The sequence below is a fragment of the Orussus abietinus genome, unplaced genomic scaffold (genome assembly GCF_000612105.2).
Source record: "Orussus abietinus isolate OABI.00-Male unplaced genomic scaffold, Oabi_2.0 scaffold54, whole genome shotgun sequence".
NCBI classification, from domain to species: domain Eukaryota; kingdom Metazoa; phylum Arthropoda; class Insecta; order Hymenoptera; family Orussidae; genus Orussus; species Orussus abietinus.
The window spans coordinates 258,596-277,350 of NW_019394260.1; the positions used below are offsets into that span (position 1 = coordinate 258,596).

Below are 18,755 nucleotides of genomic sequence, written 5' to 3' on the forward strand. Positions count from 1 at the left end.
GAAGAGGATCCCCGAGGTCATCTTCTTGCGGCAAGGAGGCGCGGGCGCCTCCACGCATATCCGTATATATATATCATCGTTACGATAATCGTCGAGTTTAACAGTTATCCAGTTTTGTTACACGAGCACGTAGAGAGCTGTTGCTGGTCAACAAATTCAGTGCGTTCACCGTATTTCGAATTAACATTTATAATAACATAGTCTAGCTACGGTGTTATCCGTGTACGAGGTGTATCTCTGCGTTACAAAGATTCGGGCGAAACGCGGAGATAGAGCGAGAGAGAGAGAGAAAAGGGAAAAAAGCAGAGAGAGAGAGAATTCATAACATGTTGCAACTTAAAGTGCGACACATTAGGTCCCCGAGTGTGCGTCTTAGAATTAGGAGAAACACACCTAGCGGATAGGGCACGAATAAAGAATGCAAAAGAACGTCGACAGTGGTTGATAATGTTCATTCTTGTTCGATCACGGCCAGGGGCGGAATGGGGAGGAAGCAAAGAAGTGGGGAAAAGTCGCAAGTAAACGTGAGGAAAAGGTACAGCGACGAGATCGCCATCACTGCCAGGCCTGAGAAGAAGGACGCGAGGAACAAAGAAAAGCCACACGGCTACCTTGGTTCCACTTTTTAAGGGGCAATTTTCGTCCCTTCCGGAGGATTCGCGAGGTAGAGCTAAGTCTTCTCCACGGTTTAGGAAACTGCAAGCTGCAAGCTGCACACTCTGTAATCGCTTCGAGGGGCGTTACTTGGCTAAGAGAAATAAAAATAATAATTATAATACATTTACAAAGGACTGCCGATGAAAATAAACTGAATCCTTCCCCGTCGGGGTCTTCTTCGGGTCCTCTTGAGTTGTTATCCCTTGTTTTATTGTATTCCGCTCCCTTTTTCCCTTAACATGCATTTCCTTCTTTCTCTTCGCATGGGAAAAAGTCTGAAAAAGCGTTCGCCGAGATCTTCCTTCCGAGGCTTCCCGAACGTTCCTATCTCGAAGCCTCGCTCCTTAACTCCTCATTTCCTTTTCCTCGCTCAGGTGTATATTACTTTGCATATATTTATATCTATCTACACATATCGGTTTTCGCAGTCCCTCGTCTAATCGGGCCAGTATTTCCCGCGGCAACCACCGAATCCGAATTTTCGGATCGAATGGAAAAAAAAAAAATAACGGTACGCCCTGCGTCCCTCCTCCAGACGCGGGAGATTTAAAAAGTAACGGTCGAACGACTGGAAATGCCGGGGAAACCGGAAAAAAAAAATAAACAAAAACTCGTATCGCCCAGAAAGCTCGACTAGACGCGGACGTTCGCTATAAATCGTTCTTTTTTGGTCTCTTTCTCTTATACAGGTTTCGTGTCTTTTGGATTCGCAAGATTCGCATCTTAAAAGTGACGATCGCCTTATCGCGCGCAAAATGGCGGCGCCACTCCCCGGTAATACTCTTCGCGACGTCGAAGGCTCCGCCCGAGAAGGAAGAAGAAGAAGAAGAAGGAAAAACGAATAAATAACAACTATCAAACAATATATCCGGGCTTTAAAAATACACAAAATTTACAAGCGAGCTACTCCAGGGATATCTCCGTTTCTCCCCTCCCTCCCCAAAGTGATCTCGATATCCTCCCAGTTCTTTCCCCATTCCTTCTCGATATATCTTTACAATTTCTACGTAGAAACGCTTAGCGATTCCGACTTAACGACCTCTCGCTCCCAAGCGGGGATATTTCGCAGCGAAAATTGAAAAGTGCGATCGGGGTGCTGAAGGTAAAAAAGAAGAAAAAAAGAAGGAAAACAGGGAAACTTGACCGTCCGCACCGAAGTCGGCAAAACGGAACCCCGACCGCCCAACGCATATATTAAATACATGTAATACTCCCATGCTGCTAATTAAGCACCGAAAGAAAGGAAATCCAGTAACCAGGAAACGGCAACAAACGGCGTGTCCCGTATCTTCTGCGCATGCGTTCTGCCATCACGTGACGGTGACGCACGCGCAGAAGACGACCGCCACGCGTAGCTACGCATTTACAAACGTTCCAGAGGACTAATTAGCAAAACGGAAGGGGTACACGCGCAGTTAACGAATTTTTCTCCCTTTGTTTGTTTTTTTTCTTCTCTCGTTTGTTCCTCATGTAAAGCCAGAAGTCAGTCTTGGGTCGAGTAAAATCTACGAGCGGAGCGAAAATGCGAAAATGACGCCCTTAGGCACGGACTTAGAATCTCTGTTCTTCCCAACTCTCGCAATTAACTTTAATACAGGCACAACCAGTACACGCACACGCACACACTCGCTTGGAGGCTTAACACATAGGTACTAGTTTAACACAGAAGGGGCCAAAACCTTCGCAGCGAAACGAAAGACTCGGCTAGCGGACTGCCATTAAAAAAAGATTCGGAGAAATCGCTCGCCGTAAAGGTCCGAACCTCGGTGCGAATGAAACTAATCCCGAAACTTAGTGCTAAACCGAGCCGAGTGTCTATTTCGAGTTGGAGAACCCAATTTTAGACAGAAAGTGGGTTAAGGGGAGAGCAAACGCTAGTGGAACGTAGATATTTCTTGGTACCGGCGGGCGTTTCAAGCAAATCTATGTGTAAAGCGGCTTTAAACAACACCCCTTGCGTTTAGGATCCAGAGCTAGTCCCTCGCCTCTTCGTTTCGCGCGATTCAACAGAAATGGTTGATGATTTTGTCACCGGAAAGAAAGCGAAAGGAGAACCGAAGGACACGGGGATGCGCACCGACTTTCGGCTTAAATCGAGACGCGAGGGACCCGCTTACTCGATCAGGGATTGGCGAGACTAAATTCGAATTTTGACTAGCTTAATGTCTCCCATGGTCAGTGGGAGCGAAGCGAACAAAAGAGGAACATCCTTCCGACGTGAGTGCGTGAATATACCGCATTTGGTGATTAACGAAATGTGTATAAAAAAAAAAAGAAAAAAATATTTATATCCCCCGAGTGAACGGGCCGAACTGCGGTCAGAGCCGCACATAGATGGGCAGTACCGCTGGCCTCGCCTGAATCAAGCGACAAGTACATTATTCGCGCCGATCTATGTGTTGTCCGAGACGAGGTCGCCTTTACTCGTACACACCGGAGAGATACTTTCGGGCGTTGCGTCGGATTCACGGGAAAATGCCGAACCTTCGACGACTTCTGGCCCTTTGTCGATCCGAACGTCTTCTGGCATACTGAGATCGACTTCATTGCCAGGGATTTTTTCACAACTTAATCTATTCTCCACAGGCTCGTTGACACTACTGTCCCTAGTGATTTGATGCACACTAGTTGAATCGCAGCTTTCTGCAGGAACGTCCTCAGGGAGTGCATCGGGAGGAGACTTCACTGAAGATGCCTGCCTATCTTCGGTGTTGTTCGTTTCGGGGCACTTAGTTTGATTAGACTGTGTAGGACCGTCCGTCTTTGAGTCTTTGGAGAGATTAGGGATAGGTGTTTGGGATGTCACTTCCAGGCACTGTTTTCCAGAGTCCTTGGAACCTCTCTTCGGAGCGTCCAGGTCTGCGACGATGTCCATAGGGGTTGGCTTCGCAGATTCTGGGTTCTCGATGGTGATCGGAGTGGCTTTACATGCAGTGGGAGGAGACGCCTTGTCACCAGGGTCACTTCCTCTTGCGCGTTTTAACTTTTCTTCGGAGCACTGTTTCTCAGACACTTCCTTCGACTCCTTCTCTTCTGGCCTGTCATTGTCGATACCCAGGTCTACGTAGCACATCTTCGCAGGCACCAAGGGCTGACTGTCCTCGGTGTAGCCTGGTGTGTCGTAGCAAGGTGTGGCACTGGGGGCGTACACGTTTTCTAGCTGCTCGTACTGACTGAGAGATTCACTGCTCCGCTGGCTTATCTCCGACATGTTGCCTTCCTTCTTCGTCTCCTTGGGGAAGAGTTCACGTTCATACTCACGTCTCTCCAGTTCTCTTTGTTCATGGTCTCTGCGTTCGATGCGAGTAGAGGTGCCCGGTGTCTGGCCACTTGCAGCCTCTGGACTCAGGGTAGCCTTCGTGAAGAGGTGCACAGGACGCTGGAAACCCTTCGAAGGGTGAGGAGGTATTGAAACCACTTCGCATTTTCCAAACCCTACCTCTGATGATAACAAGTACTGGGTGAACTTGTGCGGTAAGAACTCGATGCTCTGGTAGTTCTTGTGGATCCTCTCCTGAAGACATAAAAAAAAATAAAGTTTGAATATTATCTGATATTATTAAACGCATTTAGAGTCGTTAATTACTCACAGTAAGATTCTTCTTCTTCCCATAACTGCTCCAATTTTGTGGCTCCAATACCAGCACTCCACCAGGCCGAAGCTGGGCATGCATGCGCTTGAATGCTTGCTTCAGTCCAGCGTCTCCGAAGTTCAGATGAATCCACTTGGTTATCGAGAGGCAAAGAATCGTATCGAACTGAGGCTGCTCCGATGAAAGGAGAGCATCGTCTTCCAAAACGTAATTACCCTACACAGTGATAAAAATATCAGTTAATAGTGCTACGATAAATACACATGAATTGTAAAGGGTTCTCTCAGTGTTTTCTTACCTGTACAAAAGTGATATTATAAGGGAACCCCTTATATTTGCTATTCTTCGTAAACCCAGGGATATCTATCGGCCCGTAATTAATAGGCATAGACATTGGGAAGAAGCTTGGATCGCAATCCTTACGTTCTGCACCATCCTCGATGCTCGCTGGAGACTGAACACAGTTGACATAGTGCTTGATGTTTTTTCTGGCGATGTTGATAAGTGTTCGATCGATGTCAATGCCAGTCACGCTTCGAGCAGAAAAGTCCCTCGCCACTGACAAGGTAATATGACCAATGTTGCAGCCGATGTCAAGAACATCCTTGCCGATAAACAGTTCCTTGCGTTGAGCGAATACTGGCAGCCTCGAATCTACGTCATGGTGAGGATTACGATATCCATAATATCTATTGTAGTTTCCGTACTGGTACCGAGCGTCCTTTTCCCTAAAATTTGGTGTCTGCTGCACTGCCTTCTTCTTCTTGTCTTGGCTCGGTCTATGCTGCGGCCTAGTCTTCCATGCTCCAGGCTGTGGAATTACAGGGCTGACGATCTTGTCCTTGATGTCCACTTTACGCAGACGTTTATCTTTTGGATCTTCGAGGCCTTTCAGGCGAAGCTTGTTCTTCTCCTTTTGCAGGTTCTCCTGCTTTGCTTCCTTAGGTGGGTTGTTTGGCAGAGGACTCGGAGGAGCCAACACTGGCTCAACTTTCGGCTTCTTCGGTTCTCCTACCTCGCTGATCTCGATAGTGGGAATTTCTACAGTATCCACAGATTTCGCCTCGGCTGCTTCGTTCGCGTCGTCCTTACCTGATCCAGAAGAGGCGCGCTTCCTCTTCCTGTTCCGACGCTTGGAGCCTTTCTTCGTTGGCGAAATCAGCTGCTTCTCATAGTCCTCATTGTCGCAGTTGCTCAGGTTCAACGGGTCGCAGATATTCGGCGGTATAATGACCTCAATTGTTTCCTTCCTGTGCTTCGGAGTTGGTAGAGGGCTCGACTTTGGAGTGACTGCATTCATTGCACGATTCACCTCTTCGTCCTGCATGCTATTTAAATTCAGCGGATCGCATATATTCCCACCGAGCAGAAACTTTGTCGGAGGAATGATGATGCCCTCCTTCTTCCTCCTCTTGTACGGTGGGAAAAACTTTCCATTGGTTGTAAAGCTTTGCAACCTCTTCCTGCCGAACTTGAAGTACCTGCCGTCCTCGTGCTTGTGCTTCTTGTGCGATGGGTTGAAGGGCTTCCGAGACTTGTCGGTCTCCTTCCTACTAACCTGGCCCATCTTGGTGGGCCTGTCCACTTGAACAGATGACATCCTTTCTCCACTATAAAACGGACACCCAAAAAATTCCTTTTAAGAAACCCACTATAGTAACCAACGTCCCTGTCAAAATTTCATTAAACAATAGAGAATATAAGAATCATACTCCACAAGTCTTAAGACTAAACCTCCACGTTTTTCAACGTTTCTCAACGTTTCTTAACGTTTGCGCATTTACTAACAATTAATGCAAGCTTAAAACTTTCAATATAATCTAGTAACACGACCAAAACAAGAATCTCGGTTACAAAATAAATTAAACTTCCCCCACAGGGTGGACACGCTACGCGGGAGAGCGCTTCACTTCGGAGCGAGATAATTCATGCAAATTCCATGGGGCAGAAAATGGCACTGCTCCAGGTTCTTCAAAAATCCCATGAGCAGCGGTAGCTCGCGCTTTCAGGGTGAGTTTAACTCAGAAAACTAACAAAGAACCCCGAAAACGGCGCGCGTTCGTAAATTGCGCGTGAAGTTCGTGGTTCCCGCGGGCGCGCATGCGCCGTAGCGCGGTTTACGCTCGCATGAGGACGGAGGCTAGGCGAGGGCCGCGAGGTCCCGCCCGTGATTTCGGTCGCTTTTCTCCCGGCTGCGTCACCAGACTCACCTTTAAATAATTCCTCCGGGTCCCGGCTGCTCTCTGGGACCAAATTTTCCTCGCATTAGACACTAGCGTGCACACTTGACTCGCGAAACTCGCTGTCGTTTAGTATACGAGACCCGCCGTGCGGCCATCAACGATGGTGAATGCTCGCTCGACTCACTTGGCTCGACCTCCATCTTCCATGTGGGCTTCGCGGCCGCCGGTGGCGCCGCCGCGAAACGGCGGCCATCTTGGGAAGCTCGCTTGCCTAAAATTAAAATGGCGGCTAAGAGACCGCGAGACGGTGACTTTTCTTTCAATACGTAATCGACACCCGTGCGATGAACGACGCCCGACAAATTAGTAATTACATCAAAGGACGGCTAAAATTCCATTGGTAAATCGGCTTACAGGACTGTAGGTAATGTTAGGAGCTACCCAGGGAAGGAGTTCCGGAAGCCCTGAGGTCATGGATGTCACCCAAAATGGTGGCTCCCTGTTTCGAAAACGGAGGACTTATAAATGAATTAAATTTAGCGAAATTCGGGACTTGTTATGTTGTTCCCGGTGAAGTATTGAATTCTGTGGTACAGGTGTCATTCAGTCGGAGTTTTAAAAGTTGAGGTATATCTTTTTCGTGGAAAATGTAGGAATTTGGATTAGGGGTATTCGGATGTTTCGGAAGTGGCGCCGGCGGCCATGACAGTCAGCGGCGACCAATCACAGACGCCCTCGAGGCGTCAGGCCGGAATCGTATTCAAATGTCGCGCAATGTCGCGTGATTTCAGGCGGTTTAATTAGTAATTAGGTCCTTGTATCTCGTGCGGTAGGTTTCTAATTCAGTATTTAGGTCGGGACTCGACATTTTCCGGCAAATTCAGTAGGAAAGTAGAAGTAATCGCTAGAGAGTAAGTATAAGACGCGAAATTGAAAATATAATCTTCCTCTCAAACGCAACCATGGCGGTCGAGTAGAAAAATCTTTCTCGAAAATGTCAGAAAAAGTATAGACACGTCCTTCAGAATAAAAAAATCTGTCATTCTGCTAAATATGATATTTCTCTCGAAAGATGGCGAACTTACAGAGTTATCCAATTTTTTGTGTACCTGCAGGATAAGCAGGAAAATGGAAGAAAACTTGAAGGGGCCATTTGCAGCTCCTTTAAAAATTTCCGGACTGTCAAGGGACTTCGAGGAATCAGGGAAGATTCGCAACTTTGAGGTTCAGGCGGAGTCGGTGAACGTCTCCGATTTGGTAAAGCGAATAAAGCGTTTCCTCACGTTTAAGATATTAACAATTTATCCCTTGCTTTGCAGATAGAAGCGGAGAACGAAGAACTCCAGGTGCAAGATGGCAGCAGACAGTTCTTGGAGACTCCCATAACCGTGAAATTAACTCCGTCGTTGCCGAAAGCGCCGATGAAGCAGCGAAAGCAGGTCGATAAGAAGATACTGAAGCCGAAGAAATTGATATACCACGACCCCGAGAGCGAGGAATCCGAAGAGGACGCCTTCAGGAACCTGGAGACACTGAAGACGAGTAACTCCCAAAATGGAAGTCGAAATTCCAAGAAATTATCCGTAAATCGAGATTACGGCAACGCGGGAAATGTATCGGCCAGGACTAGGAGAACTGGAGTCGATGGAAAAACTAATTCAAGAGAAGAGAATGCAGCGAGCAAAGAAGATGGCACAGGCGCCGCTCAGGACAAGGAGAACATCCAGGCTGATGCAGATTTATCCGAGATGGAACATAAACATGCGAACTGCTATCAGGGTCGTTACAACCTGAGATCGAATCGATGCATTCGCGCTATTTCTCCGAAACGAGGGACCTCCAAGTCCAAGGGTAACCCCAAGACTAATCGCGACTTCACCCACTTCCGAATATAACGAATGTGACGATAAGCTAGGCGGTCAACAAGCGCATGTTTTTATCAGTAACTGATACTCCGGATTCCTTGTAAATGCATGATTACTTGTATCCTGCGTGTATCCGTACTTTGTAATGTAATATAATTGTGCGTTGGAACACGCTCACCGAGTTTCACTATTTAGTTTTAACGTGAAACTAGAAGAACCTTAGGACTTGTACTTTTGGATCTCTGGAATGACTATACATCTTTTTAGCGGCTGAGAAGAACATTTCGAGGAACCTGGATTGGATACACGCTCTGAAGATGCTGCAGCTGCAGCGAGATGTAGGGCTGTATATTCAGTGCTGTAACCCTTCCTGCAAGAAGTGGAGATATTCGAATAAATACCACGATCCTGTGGACGTCCCTGAGGAGTGGTTTTGCAGGATGAATTCCGGTCTGTAGTTCGTCCTCACATTTCCATTTGCCCGTTCATTTAAGAATGATCTATTTAATTTACAGATGAGGATGCTGCATCTTGCGATCTACCAGGGGTTAAGCCCAGTTTTAGTAAGAATACCGTATTGCTTAACAATAACTTCACTGCTGGAAGTCTCGTTTGGGCACAACGTGAAAGATCAATTTTTTGGCCCGGAATCGTTGATGATTGTCCGGTGAGGCTTCGATTTTTCAAGTTCAAAAGCAACTCGAAACATACTATCGTAAGAAACAGACTTTGGACTTGAATTTCATGACTCGAATATCTGAAAATAAAATCACTGAGATTTATTTTATATTTTATTCCTTTCTTCTCAGACAGAATATCACGTCACGTTTTTCCCAGCCGACGAGGATTCGGAGATTCTGCATAAGTGGCTGAATAAACGAAACATTTGGCCATTTTCTAGATTCAGTATGAAAGATGTTCTGAAGAGGACGAAAAATTCCAATGTTTGTGTTCGTTAAATTCCTCTAGACATAAGGGAATATTAAATTAAAATTCAATTAGGGCAGGACATCTTTTGAACGCCTGATTTTCTTTTTTCAGAGCGCGTACAAAAGGAAGAATTACGACCTCGGATTGGCTCAAGCTTGCGACTTGGCAAAAAGTGCCGTTCCGTTAACGATATTCGAACGATTGCAGCGATTCAGCTTTCTCGCCCAGTTTGAACGAAATAGAAATTTGAGAGGTGATAATAGTAATAAAACATCAGCGAGTACAAGCGCTTATGTAGACGCGCCTGCTGCGAAACGACCCAAAATGACTGATTTTACGGAACTTCGAAGACCTGTGGAAAATTCTAGCATTTTGAACTCATTAGTTGCTTCTGACGATGAAATTATTGAGAGTTCTCAACCGATTGAATCTTTCAAGACCCAGATATCGATCAGCGGCAAAGCTAGAAAAAACGAAAGTTCGACATTATCAAACAGAAAATAATTCGTTTACCTTGTAACTGATTGATACAATTTGATATCGAAAGTAATTCAGAATAATCTTGTGTCGATTTTTATTTTCCCTTTTGTAATTTGCTGGTGTCTTGTTTAATTTTTAATACAATTCAGAGATGGTGTTACGATTCAACGCATCATGTACTTGTTATAACCGGCAGATGGCAACATATCACGTTGCATTCCTGAAACGATGCTTCAAGAAATCGGTTTCAATCAGAGATGGCGCCTCATCCTCCGTCCTATTTTTGAAACGATGCTTTTGCATCTACAAAAAAAAAGCCTGGGCAGCCCGGAACCCGGCTCAAAAAATCATGGACCCCTCAAAAAAGCTTTAAACTCTGTATTTGCCATCGCAATTGCGCGAGCCTCCACCAGAAATGCAGTTGCGCCGCCACTGAGGGGTAACTGGTGGCAAGCCGCTCGTGTCCACCGCCAGAGGGCAACACAGGATGCGATCACGCTATCCTGCCCGTGAGCACTCTTCCAATTCATCTCTGATGACAGCTATGAGCAGCTGTGATTTGCTCGTATGCACCCTTATACACTGAATAAACACTTAAGATATGTCAAATGGTATGAGAAGTTTAAAAAAAGGGATTGATGCGAGTGCGAAGTGACGTTCCACGTTTCGCAGGGAATCTCGCGACTCGTTATCTGTAATAAATGATGATAGGTAACTGAATTATGCCCAGAAAAGAGAACACGTAAGCGTTTCTTGATACGTCGACCTAACCCGAAAACCGATATTTTACACCAATGAGATATATTTTTTTAAACATATATACGTCAACAGCATCTCTGTTTATATTTGGTGTATTTAAGAAAAACATTCAGAGTTGACACATAAAATCACTTAGGTGTAATTTGTTAATTTGCAATTTATGCAAAAAAGAGTATGTATTTGTAATATTTGGTGTTAATGATCTTTCTAGCAAAGCCAAAACATGGGAGCGAGACAGAAGAAAGCGTATGAATCAGTACTTCAAAACATTGGCAGATCTTTTGCCTCCACTGTCGGAAGGCCGAAAGCGGAACAAAGTTGACATATTGATTCATGCTTCGAAGTACATAAAAGATCTCCACAGCCGGGCTGACGAGCTATTCTGCGCTCATGCTTCTGAAGCACACAGTGAGAATAATTGTTTGAGTTTGTAGTTAAGATCGATAAGATTTCACATCGATATTGCTTTCAGAAGAGGAACTAGCTCGATTAAAGAAGCTCATCACGCAACTCTTTTCGAGAACCCACCTACTGTCCTCTCTTTTGAAGGAAGCCGGCATCTCTATACCTGCTGAGCCAGCACTAGAAAAAATCTCTCCCTTAAAATGGTCTAACAAGATTAATGTGGAAGACGGAGAAATGTTCTTTGCAAAAATTGCTCAGAGAAGTAAGTATTTGTAGTGTACTGTTTGAAAGAAATGAAGTTAAGTCATTAGAGTACGTTAAACTAAATACTTACACAGAAAAGAAATGCAAAAAGAAGAGGGAAAAGGCAGCAGGGATTAAAGTGCCTTCGAAGAGAAAATCAGGAAGTTCGCCTCAACTTCCTCTAAAAAAGCTAGCTGAGGATTATGTTTCACCAAAGGATGTCGATGGTTTGACCGAGAACCAGGAAAATCGTGTAAATAGCATAACCCGAGAAAATATTTCCGAAGACAGTGCCGTAACATCAAGCTTTGTACCAAAGACGGATTGTGAAGACACCATTCCGCGTAAATATCTGATGACTGTGCAAAAAGTTGTAATAGTTTAAAAATAATCTGGAATTTTTCTTTCAGTGATACAGAAGTTGGATTCGCATAAAAAGGTAAAGAGGAAAAACGAGAGGAGCATAAAAGGTAAAACTGTGTCAAGAGTAGCGAATGGATCGATAACAAATTTGCATCCAGGTACGCTGATTTTATCTGGTAACAAGTTAATGCCCATTGTTACACCGATCACACCTCTGACGTCAAACATAATAGTAAATGCGCAGCAACAAACAGCGAGTCCTATTATTTTAAGTAGCGGTCAGCAAAATCAAATGATAGTAATGCAACCTCTGTCGAATAACGTCCAAAGTGGAGTTGTACCGGTTTGCAGTCAAACTTTAATTAATACCATGCAAAAAGTCTCATTGAATACAGTGCCCAGTATTAGAACAAATGTCGTGTTAAATTCGAAAGATTGGGTAGCTAACGTTAAAGATATTATTGATGCTACAAAAATTGGAAGACACAAGGGAATACTGCCAAAGGGTAAGGAAGTTACAAAGACAACAATGACCTACAAGGTTCCAATCCCTGCAGTTCATAAAGAAAAGGATAAACCGAAGGAAACTACTACTCGAAAAGAGACAGAAACAAAAACCAAAGCAAAATGTCCTGGAAAAGTCATAGGAAAGTCTTGCTCAACAAAGAAGAACATCGAAGAAAAGAACGAACCAGATAGTAGCAGCGAAGCTTCTCCTGAAATTAATACTTCACATAAGACAGCTGTTAAGCGGGGCTCCAGTATTAAAACTGGGAACAATGAAGAACCAAAAGACAAAAAGAGAAAACGTGACGCTGATATTAATAATAAAGATACACAGTCTGAAAGCAACTCGCAAGCGAAGCCTTCAGATTTCTCAGCAACTTGCGAGTCCATTGAAAGCTTGAGACACGTGGTAGAAAAAATCGGCGATGATATAACAAATGTACAGAATGAAAATTTTCCCCCAGAAAATGCAAAGGAAAAACAAGTTGAAAAAGGATTAATAATTGATTCTAAGGCAAAAAGTGAAAAGGATAATTCCAATTCCACACCTTCGATGGATACTTGTAAACCAAGTTCTTCATCTGGAGCCGATAAGGAAAATGATCTACCAAAAATTTCCAGTCCAGACCAGCCGAGTGAAAAAGTGGCCGAGACTTCAGAAATACTAGAATCAATTTCTACATCTTCGCCAGTTTCAGAACTGGATTCAGCCAAAGTAGTGGAACCGAAGAACATCATCGAAGGACCAAAGGAAAACGATTTGGCGTTTCAAACTCAGAATCCCGAGAAAAACACTGATGTCGAATCAGAAACTACGAAGTGTGATTCGATACCAACAGAAGTATTGGAAAAAACTGAAGCAGTTCCAGAGAACACTAAAGAAGTCTCCCTGGGTGCGACTCATTTCGAAGGCTTACTAGAAACGAGCAAAAAAGAAAATATCGACGGTGTAACCACTATGGAAAATAATAAAGTGATCTTGAATCTGGATACAAACACCACGACGACAGTCAAATCTGACACACGCTCCACTAGTGGGCCAACTCTGCCTTCCGTACTCTCCGAAGAGGGAATTGGTGGCCCAACCTTGGAAAATCCTCCAAAGGACGAGAGCGAAGGACTAAAACGTCTATCCTACAGTGCAGACAACAGCTTTGTTCCTATAAACAATCGAGCTGAAGCCCTTCACTCAGATCTTTCTAACGATATCTTTGCTTCGCTCCAGGTACCCTCTAGTTCGCACAACCCTGAATCCATATCTCCAACTGCTGCTTTCCTGATGGCCTTCCCATTAGTGTCTTCATTGAATGGCAAGACCGAAGTGCTGGAAGAGGACATGAAAGAGGATTTCAAGTACCACAGTCAGACCCCTCCGATGCTGCTTCAAATTGGAGCCATGGAACCGAACAGCTTCAAGATGAAATCAATTCCCCCTGGTCCATCTCAGAGTGATCTGGTCACTGGTAAAGACAGCGAAGAAAGAAAACCACCCCCTCAAATGTCTCCTGCGGAGAAGTATCTGAAAATAGGCAATGTGTTGGAAACTACCGAACAGATAACATCCAGTGCGAAGACCATCAGAGTAGAAGCAAAAGCAGTTCGAAGCGTCTCATCTGCGACAGAGCCTGTAAAAGCTCTGCCTAAAATCCTCACCGAAGAGTCTGTGAAGGGATCCTACAAGATAGTCCAAGCCCCTGTCCCATCGACTCTGGAAACCACCTTGGAGATGAGCAACTCCTTCGCTTCAACCTATGCATCGACTTACCCAAACAATGTCTCTACAGTGAGCATTGCAAACAGTTCTAGTCAAAACCAGACTGTAACGGCAGTCCTCAGTTCTTCAGTGGGTACCAGTGTAGACGAAAGTATCATTCAGATAAGATATGACAACCAAGTGAACCGCAGTGAAGCCATCTCAAAATATACCGTACGTCCAACGATGTCTCAACTGACTGAAGTTTCTGATTCCACTGCAACCAATGCAGGGAAGTACGATGCAACTTCTAGATACACCGGAGCCCAGCTTTTGTACGGCAATGAAGGAGTCAACTCAGCCACATCGGTGTACACTGGTTCCTCCGAAGCCAGAGTTCCTCCGACAGGGTCTAACACTTCCATGGCAGTGGCTTCCCAGGCATCGATGTCTTCCCAAGAGATCCTCCAAAATCAGAGATCAAAGTCTGATTCTTCCCAGCGAGGATACTCTAACCAGAGAACCAGTGACGACTCCCACCCTCCCAGCAGAATCCAGACCAGTTATATTCCTCGGAACGAAGTCTCCCTCGTCCCCAGCTCCGAGGCTCTGCGTCAAAGGTATCTTGTGCAGAACGAAGAATCGGTTCCCCAGCAGACTCTCAGACATCAAGTATCAGGCTACCAAACCCAGCTCCCAGAATCTTCGCTTCCCGTCTCTTCCCAACACACCCAGCACGCATACGTGCCCCACAGCACTCCTTCCCTTCCCAAGGATTCCTCTGGCCTCCCAGTCCTCTGTCCTCAGAATTCCCAGCGGAGCTATCAGAGCAAGGAAGTCACAGTTTCCTCGGAGCAAGTCCCCCACAGAAATCAGCACAGGAACTTCGTCTCGTCCAGGGGGCTGAAGGAGAATCCTGGTTCCCAGGATCCTCACAGAGGATACTCCACGCAGGGGAAGGAATCTCTCCCAGCAGTATCCCAGAGTCTTCGCCAAGTCTATCCTGTACGCAGCAAGGAAGGGAATTCTCAAAGTTTACACCATGGGTACCAGAGTCAAGGAAAGGACGTCGGTCCCAGCTCCTCTCAGAGCCTGCAGAGGACCTATCCCTCGACGACTGAGGATTCTAGGGTTCCGGTAAACGACCAGACTGCCAAACTCCCAGATGGTCTTCACCCCAAGGCACAAGACCACCGACAGGAGAGCTACTCGAAGAAGGTCGACGCCGAACAAAGCTTCGCCCAGACGTTCTCCGTCTATGGGAAAGAATCCGCTGGGAGTCAGACCACGAGTCAAGGGGTCGGTGTCGTGGAGTCTGAGATCGAGCAGAACATCTACCAGGATAAGCATCAGGATCAGAGCTACGTTCGGTACGGCAAGGAACAGAAGAAAATCCCCAGCAGCTCGGCCACCTCGACCCTGGCGAAGCCTCTCCAGGAGGCATCCTCTCAGCAGTACACCCAGCAACAGCTGATCGCTACCTCGAACTTCGAGCAGAGCACCGTGACCGAGAACAACACGAAGTCGACGACCACGGTCGCCCACAACTCGTCCAATTTCAGCATTTTATCCTGGACGACATTCTCTCCTGCTGGGAACAACAATCTGGCGCACTTCGAGCAGGCCTCCTCCTCCCAGAACGACGGCGCCGAGAACAAGACCATTTGCGAGAACTTCAATTACGTGCCCCTGCACAAGGAGAACGTGACCTACTCCAACATGCTCCCAGACACCTTCCACGGAGATCCCGGCATCGTCCAGGACAAGTCCAGGAAATTGGTCCAGGAGTCTCAGAAGCAGGCCTACGTGGACCCCACCAAGTCTCGCAGCGTCCGTCCTGGGATTGGTAAACAGAACCAGACGCAGAATCCAGCCGAGGAGTACAAGTTCGGCGATGGGAAAGCCAAGGCCAAGTACGGCATGAACGGTGAGTACTTGCAGAACGACTACATGGACCAGCATCAACCACACGAGTCGAAGAACCACCAGAGCCTTGCTGGGAAGCAGGAGAAGTCGAGCTACCAGATGCCAGGCTACGATCCGCAGGTGAACTTCAATCTGTCGGAAGCTAACCCTCAGGCGAAGTACCCCGATACATACTCAACTGGGAACTTCAAGTACACCGAGAACAAGTCTCAGCATAAGTACCAAGGTCTACCTCAGAGCCAGGCACCAGCTTTGCTGCACTCCAACGCGCAGTACAACAACGCTGGGAACAAGCACAACCACCAGAATAAGTCCCAGCAGTCGAAGACCCAGCACCAGCATCAACATCAACAGCAGCAGCAGCAGCAACAACAACAGCAACAACAGCAACACGCCATAAGACCGCCGGTTAACTGGATGATGACTCCTGAGATCAAGCACAACAACATCCCTGACATCATCCTGCCTCCCATAGGAAAGGAGCTGGAGTTCTGCCAGAACAACCTCTTCGGCCAAACCCCGGCATACAACCAGAGCACCCCTAACCAGTTCTACAATAATTATGACGTAACCGCTCATGGTTTTCCTAACATTGCTGGATTGCAGGGCGAGGCGAAGAGGACCGTCGACGCCTTCTACGCAGAAGAGCAGCCATTTAGTTGGTCCCCGACCAAGAACAGTCATGGATTGGACCAGAACCAGGCGAAGTCGGTCGACCAGCACGTGGTGCCGTCGACGTTGCCCACCCTGGTGGGAGATCTAGCGCTGGGGACGAATATCCCAGAGAAGCAGAACTTCCTGTTCGGCCAGATGCCTCCAAGGAGCAGCAACGAGCACCCCAAGGATGCTGGGAAGGAGAAGGAGGCGAATCGCGACTTCCATGGTATGTTGAACACTCAGAACGTCCAGCACGCGGTCCAGGGCTCGAGTTTCCTCTCGGTCAGCCAGCTGGTGGAGCACGAGAAGGCTGAGAAGTCCCAGCAGGTGAGGAAGCACCAGAGGAAGGGCAACGCCAGCCCCAGGGGAGGGAACGGCAAGCGACAGATGGAGACCAGGAAACAGGCTAATGCTGGGGATCAGTTGCATCGACACGAGGAACAGAGACCTACTGGGAACCAGCACTTCCCAGACCAGGGCTACCAACAGGCGAAGTACCAGCAGAACGAGGTGCACTGGAGGAACCGGAACTGCAAGAGCAACTATACCGCCGAGGCGCTTATAGGCACCAACTCCAACGTCCAGGAGGATAATCAACAGGACAAGCACCCTTCTATCAAGTTCCCAGGGAACTACTCGCAGAACAAGTTCCCAGGGGGCCTGGGGCACGCCGACCCCTCCGTGATGTCTATCAATTGCTTCCCTAATGCCGACGATGGGAGTGGATACGGCCAGGTCAACCAGAACTTCAACCACTCCTATGCTTATTCCTCCAATGCCAACATTTATCCCACCACTAATTTTATTACCAGCATATCCAACACTCCCAGCAGCTACATGATGCCTCTACATGAGAACCCGGACTACCTGGAGGCCAACTCTTTCTTGCTGTCCAACGTCTCTGCCGTGAATCCACCCACGAATGGTAACGCCAACGGTACCAAGAACCAGCATTACACCGTAGGGAAGCACCAGAATTGCGAGAAGCGATACTCGTCGGCCCCGAAGAAGAGCAAGCGGAAAGCTGACGGCATGATGCAGAATTTGGAGTTCCCCATCGCAGGGATCAACTCGCCCCTTGAGGACTATCACCACCCAGCTGGCTCGACGTTCCTGCCACATGCCAATGCTTTGTACCAGAACTGTCAGAGTAATATCTACCCCAAGACCATGAATGGGAACCTTCCGGGTCTTCCCGTTGGACAGAACATAGCTAATCCTAATGTTCCCGTGCGTGGCGTCACCGCTGCCAGCAGTCCCATGGTCATGGGACACCATCCCTCCGGGACTAGTCTCACCAACTTCAACCTCAGCACCATTTTCCCGGAGATCAACGACAAGGTACTGATGTTCTTCAATGGATGTTGAGTTCGTGTGGGGTCTTGATAACGACATATTTTTTTCCGTCTTCAAGGTTACGGGGTACAAGCCGCCCAATGGTATTCCCACGGGACTCCCACACTCTTCCAGCCATGGACCCACCAGCTACGTCCAGAGGTCCAACTATACCAGCAATCCTCTCAGCCAGCCGCCTCAGGTATCGGTTGTCTTCAAGATCCTCAAATATTCAATTATCTTGATAATTCACTAGAAAGAAATGCACGCGTCTCTTGTGCATCCATTGTGCTTGAGGTTGTCATGCCAGGCGCCAGGGTTGTGTAGGGATCTAATGCGTGCTCTCCAGGTAGGAGAGGTCTTGGACTGATTAATAGCAAATACGTTGTCCCAGGTGTCGGAGAATGGCCAGTTTCCAGGAAACGTGCCTCCTCCACCACCGCCTCCTCCGCCGTCCAGCGTCGTCCACTACAAGAACGCCTGACGTCCAGGGTGCGGAAGGACCCTGACCTTCGCCAACGTCGGCAATCGCGAAGCCGAGTCGCGTCCTCGTCGACGTGGACCTCAAAGTGACCTGTACAAATGTATATAAGGAGTTCCTGGACTCCGACATCGCTCTGCCTTCGCGGCGACTTTAAAAGTAAACGAGAGTGAACGAAAACAGAGGTATTTCTTACTATCAAGGCGATAAGAAAGCAGCGCCCTTGATAAGAAATTAAACTCAGTTTGGGAAACTCCGAACTGATACATCAAATCGTTTGACATCTTACCACCTGAACACTTAGGGCCACGTGAAGGTCCTACACCTTATTTCTTATTTGATAGGTATTAAAAAAAAATTCATAATAAACATATAATGAAATTTCACGAGTGGAGGGATCTTTCTTGGAGCCTTCGTGTTCAAGTGGGAAAATATCGAACGATTCGTTACACCCAGGTCGGAGAAAAGTTACATGGAGGATCGATCTCTCGGGTGCCGCTTTCCTATCGCCTTAATGATGCGTTCAGTCCCCTCGCTTATCATAGAAGTGTTTTCCACGGCTGATTGGGGAGACCTTAAGCGATCTCTTCACCCAGGGTACAATTCCGAAGTCCATTCATCGGCATCGTGCATCCGAGCAGGACCAAGGAGAGCAGATGAGGAGATTAGGTCCATTAA

General features: G+C 47.0%; 2 protein-coding genes across 5 annotated transcripts; one reads left to right on the plus strand and one right to left on the minus strand.

The window, feature by feature from the left end:
- Positions 1-1,060: 1,060 nt before the first annotated feature.
- On the minus strand, positions 1,061-6,608 carry LOC105701035 (7SK snRNA methylphosphate capping enzyme). 3 transcript variants are annotated; one of them, XM_012427434.1, is made up of 5 exons: positions 6,461-6,608; positions 4,549-5,860; positions 4,248-4,466; positions 4,097-4,171; positions 1,061-4,036 (listed from the first exon to the last, which is right to left on the minus strand). In XM_012427434.1, exons 2-5 carry the CDS (start codon positions 5,848-5,850, stop codon positions 3,050-3,052), a joined length of 2,583 nt encoding a protein of 860 aa, XP_012282857.1. In that variant the 5' UTR covers positions 5,851-5,860; positions 6,461-6,608; the 3' UTR covers positions 1,061-3,049. The 3 variants fall into 3 exon arrangements, with proteins under 3 accessions (XP_012282857.1, XP_023290544.1, XP_012282856.1); XM_023434776.1 differs by having other exon boundaries at positions 1,061-4,045; XM_012427433.1 differs by having other exon boundaries at positions 1,061-4,171.
- A 3,680-nt stretch (positions 6,609-10,288) lies between these two features.
- LOC105701015 lies at positions 10,289-18,257 on the plus strand. 2 transcript variants are annotated; one of them, XM_012427401.2, is made up of 7 exons: positions 10,289-10,450; positions 10,679-10,875; positions 10,940-11,134; positions 11,211-11,459; positions 11,526-17,602; positions 17,676-17,798; positions 17,991-18,257. In XM_012427401.2, exons 1-7 carry the CDS (start codon positions 10,431-10,433, stop codon positions 18,078-18,080), a joined length of 6,951 nt encoding a protein of 2,316 aa, XP_012282824.1. In that variant the 5' UTR covers positions 10,289-10,430; the 3' UTR covers positions 18,081-18,257. The 2 variants fall into 2 exon arrangements, with proteins under 2 accessions (XP_012282824.1, XP_012282825.1); XM_012427402.2 differs by having other exon boundaries at positions 10,943-11,134.
- The last annotated feature ends 498 nt before the right edge of the window (positions 18,258-18,755 follow it).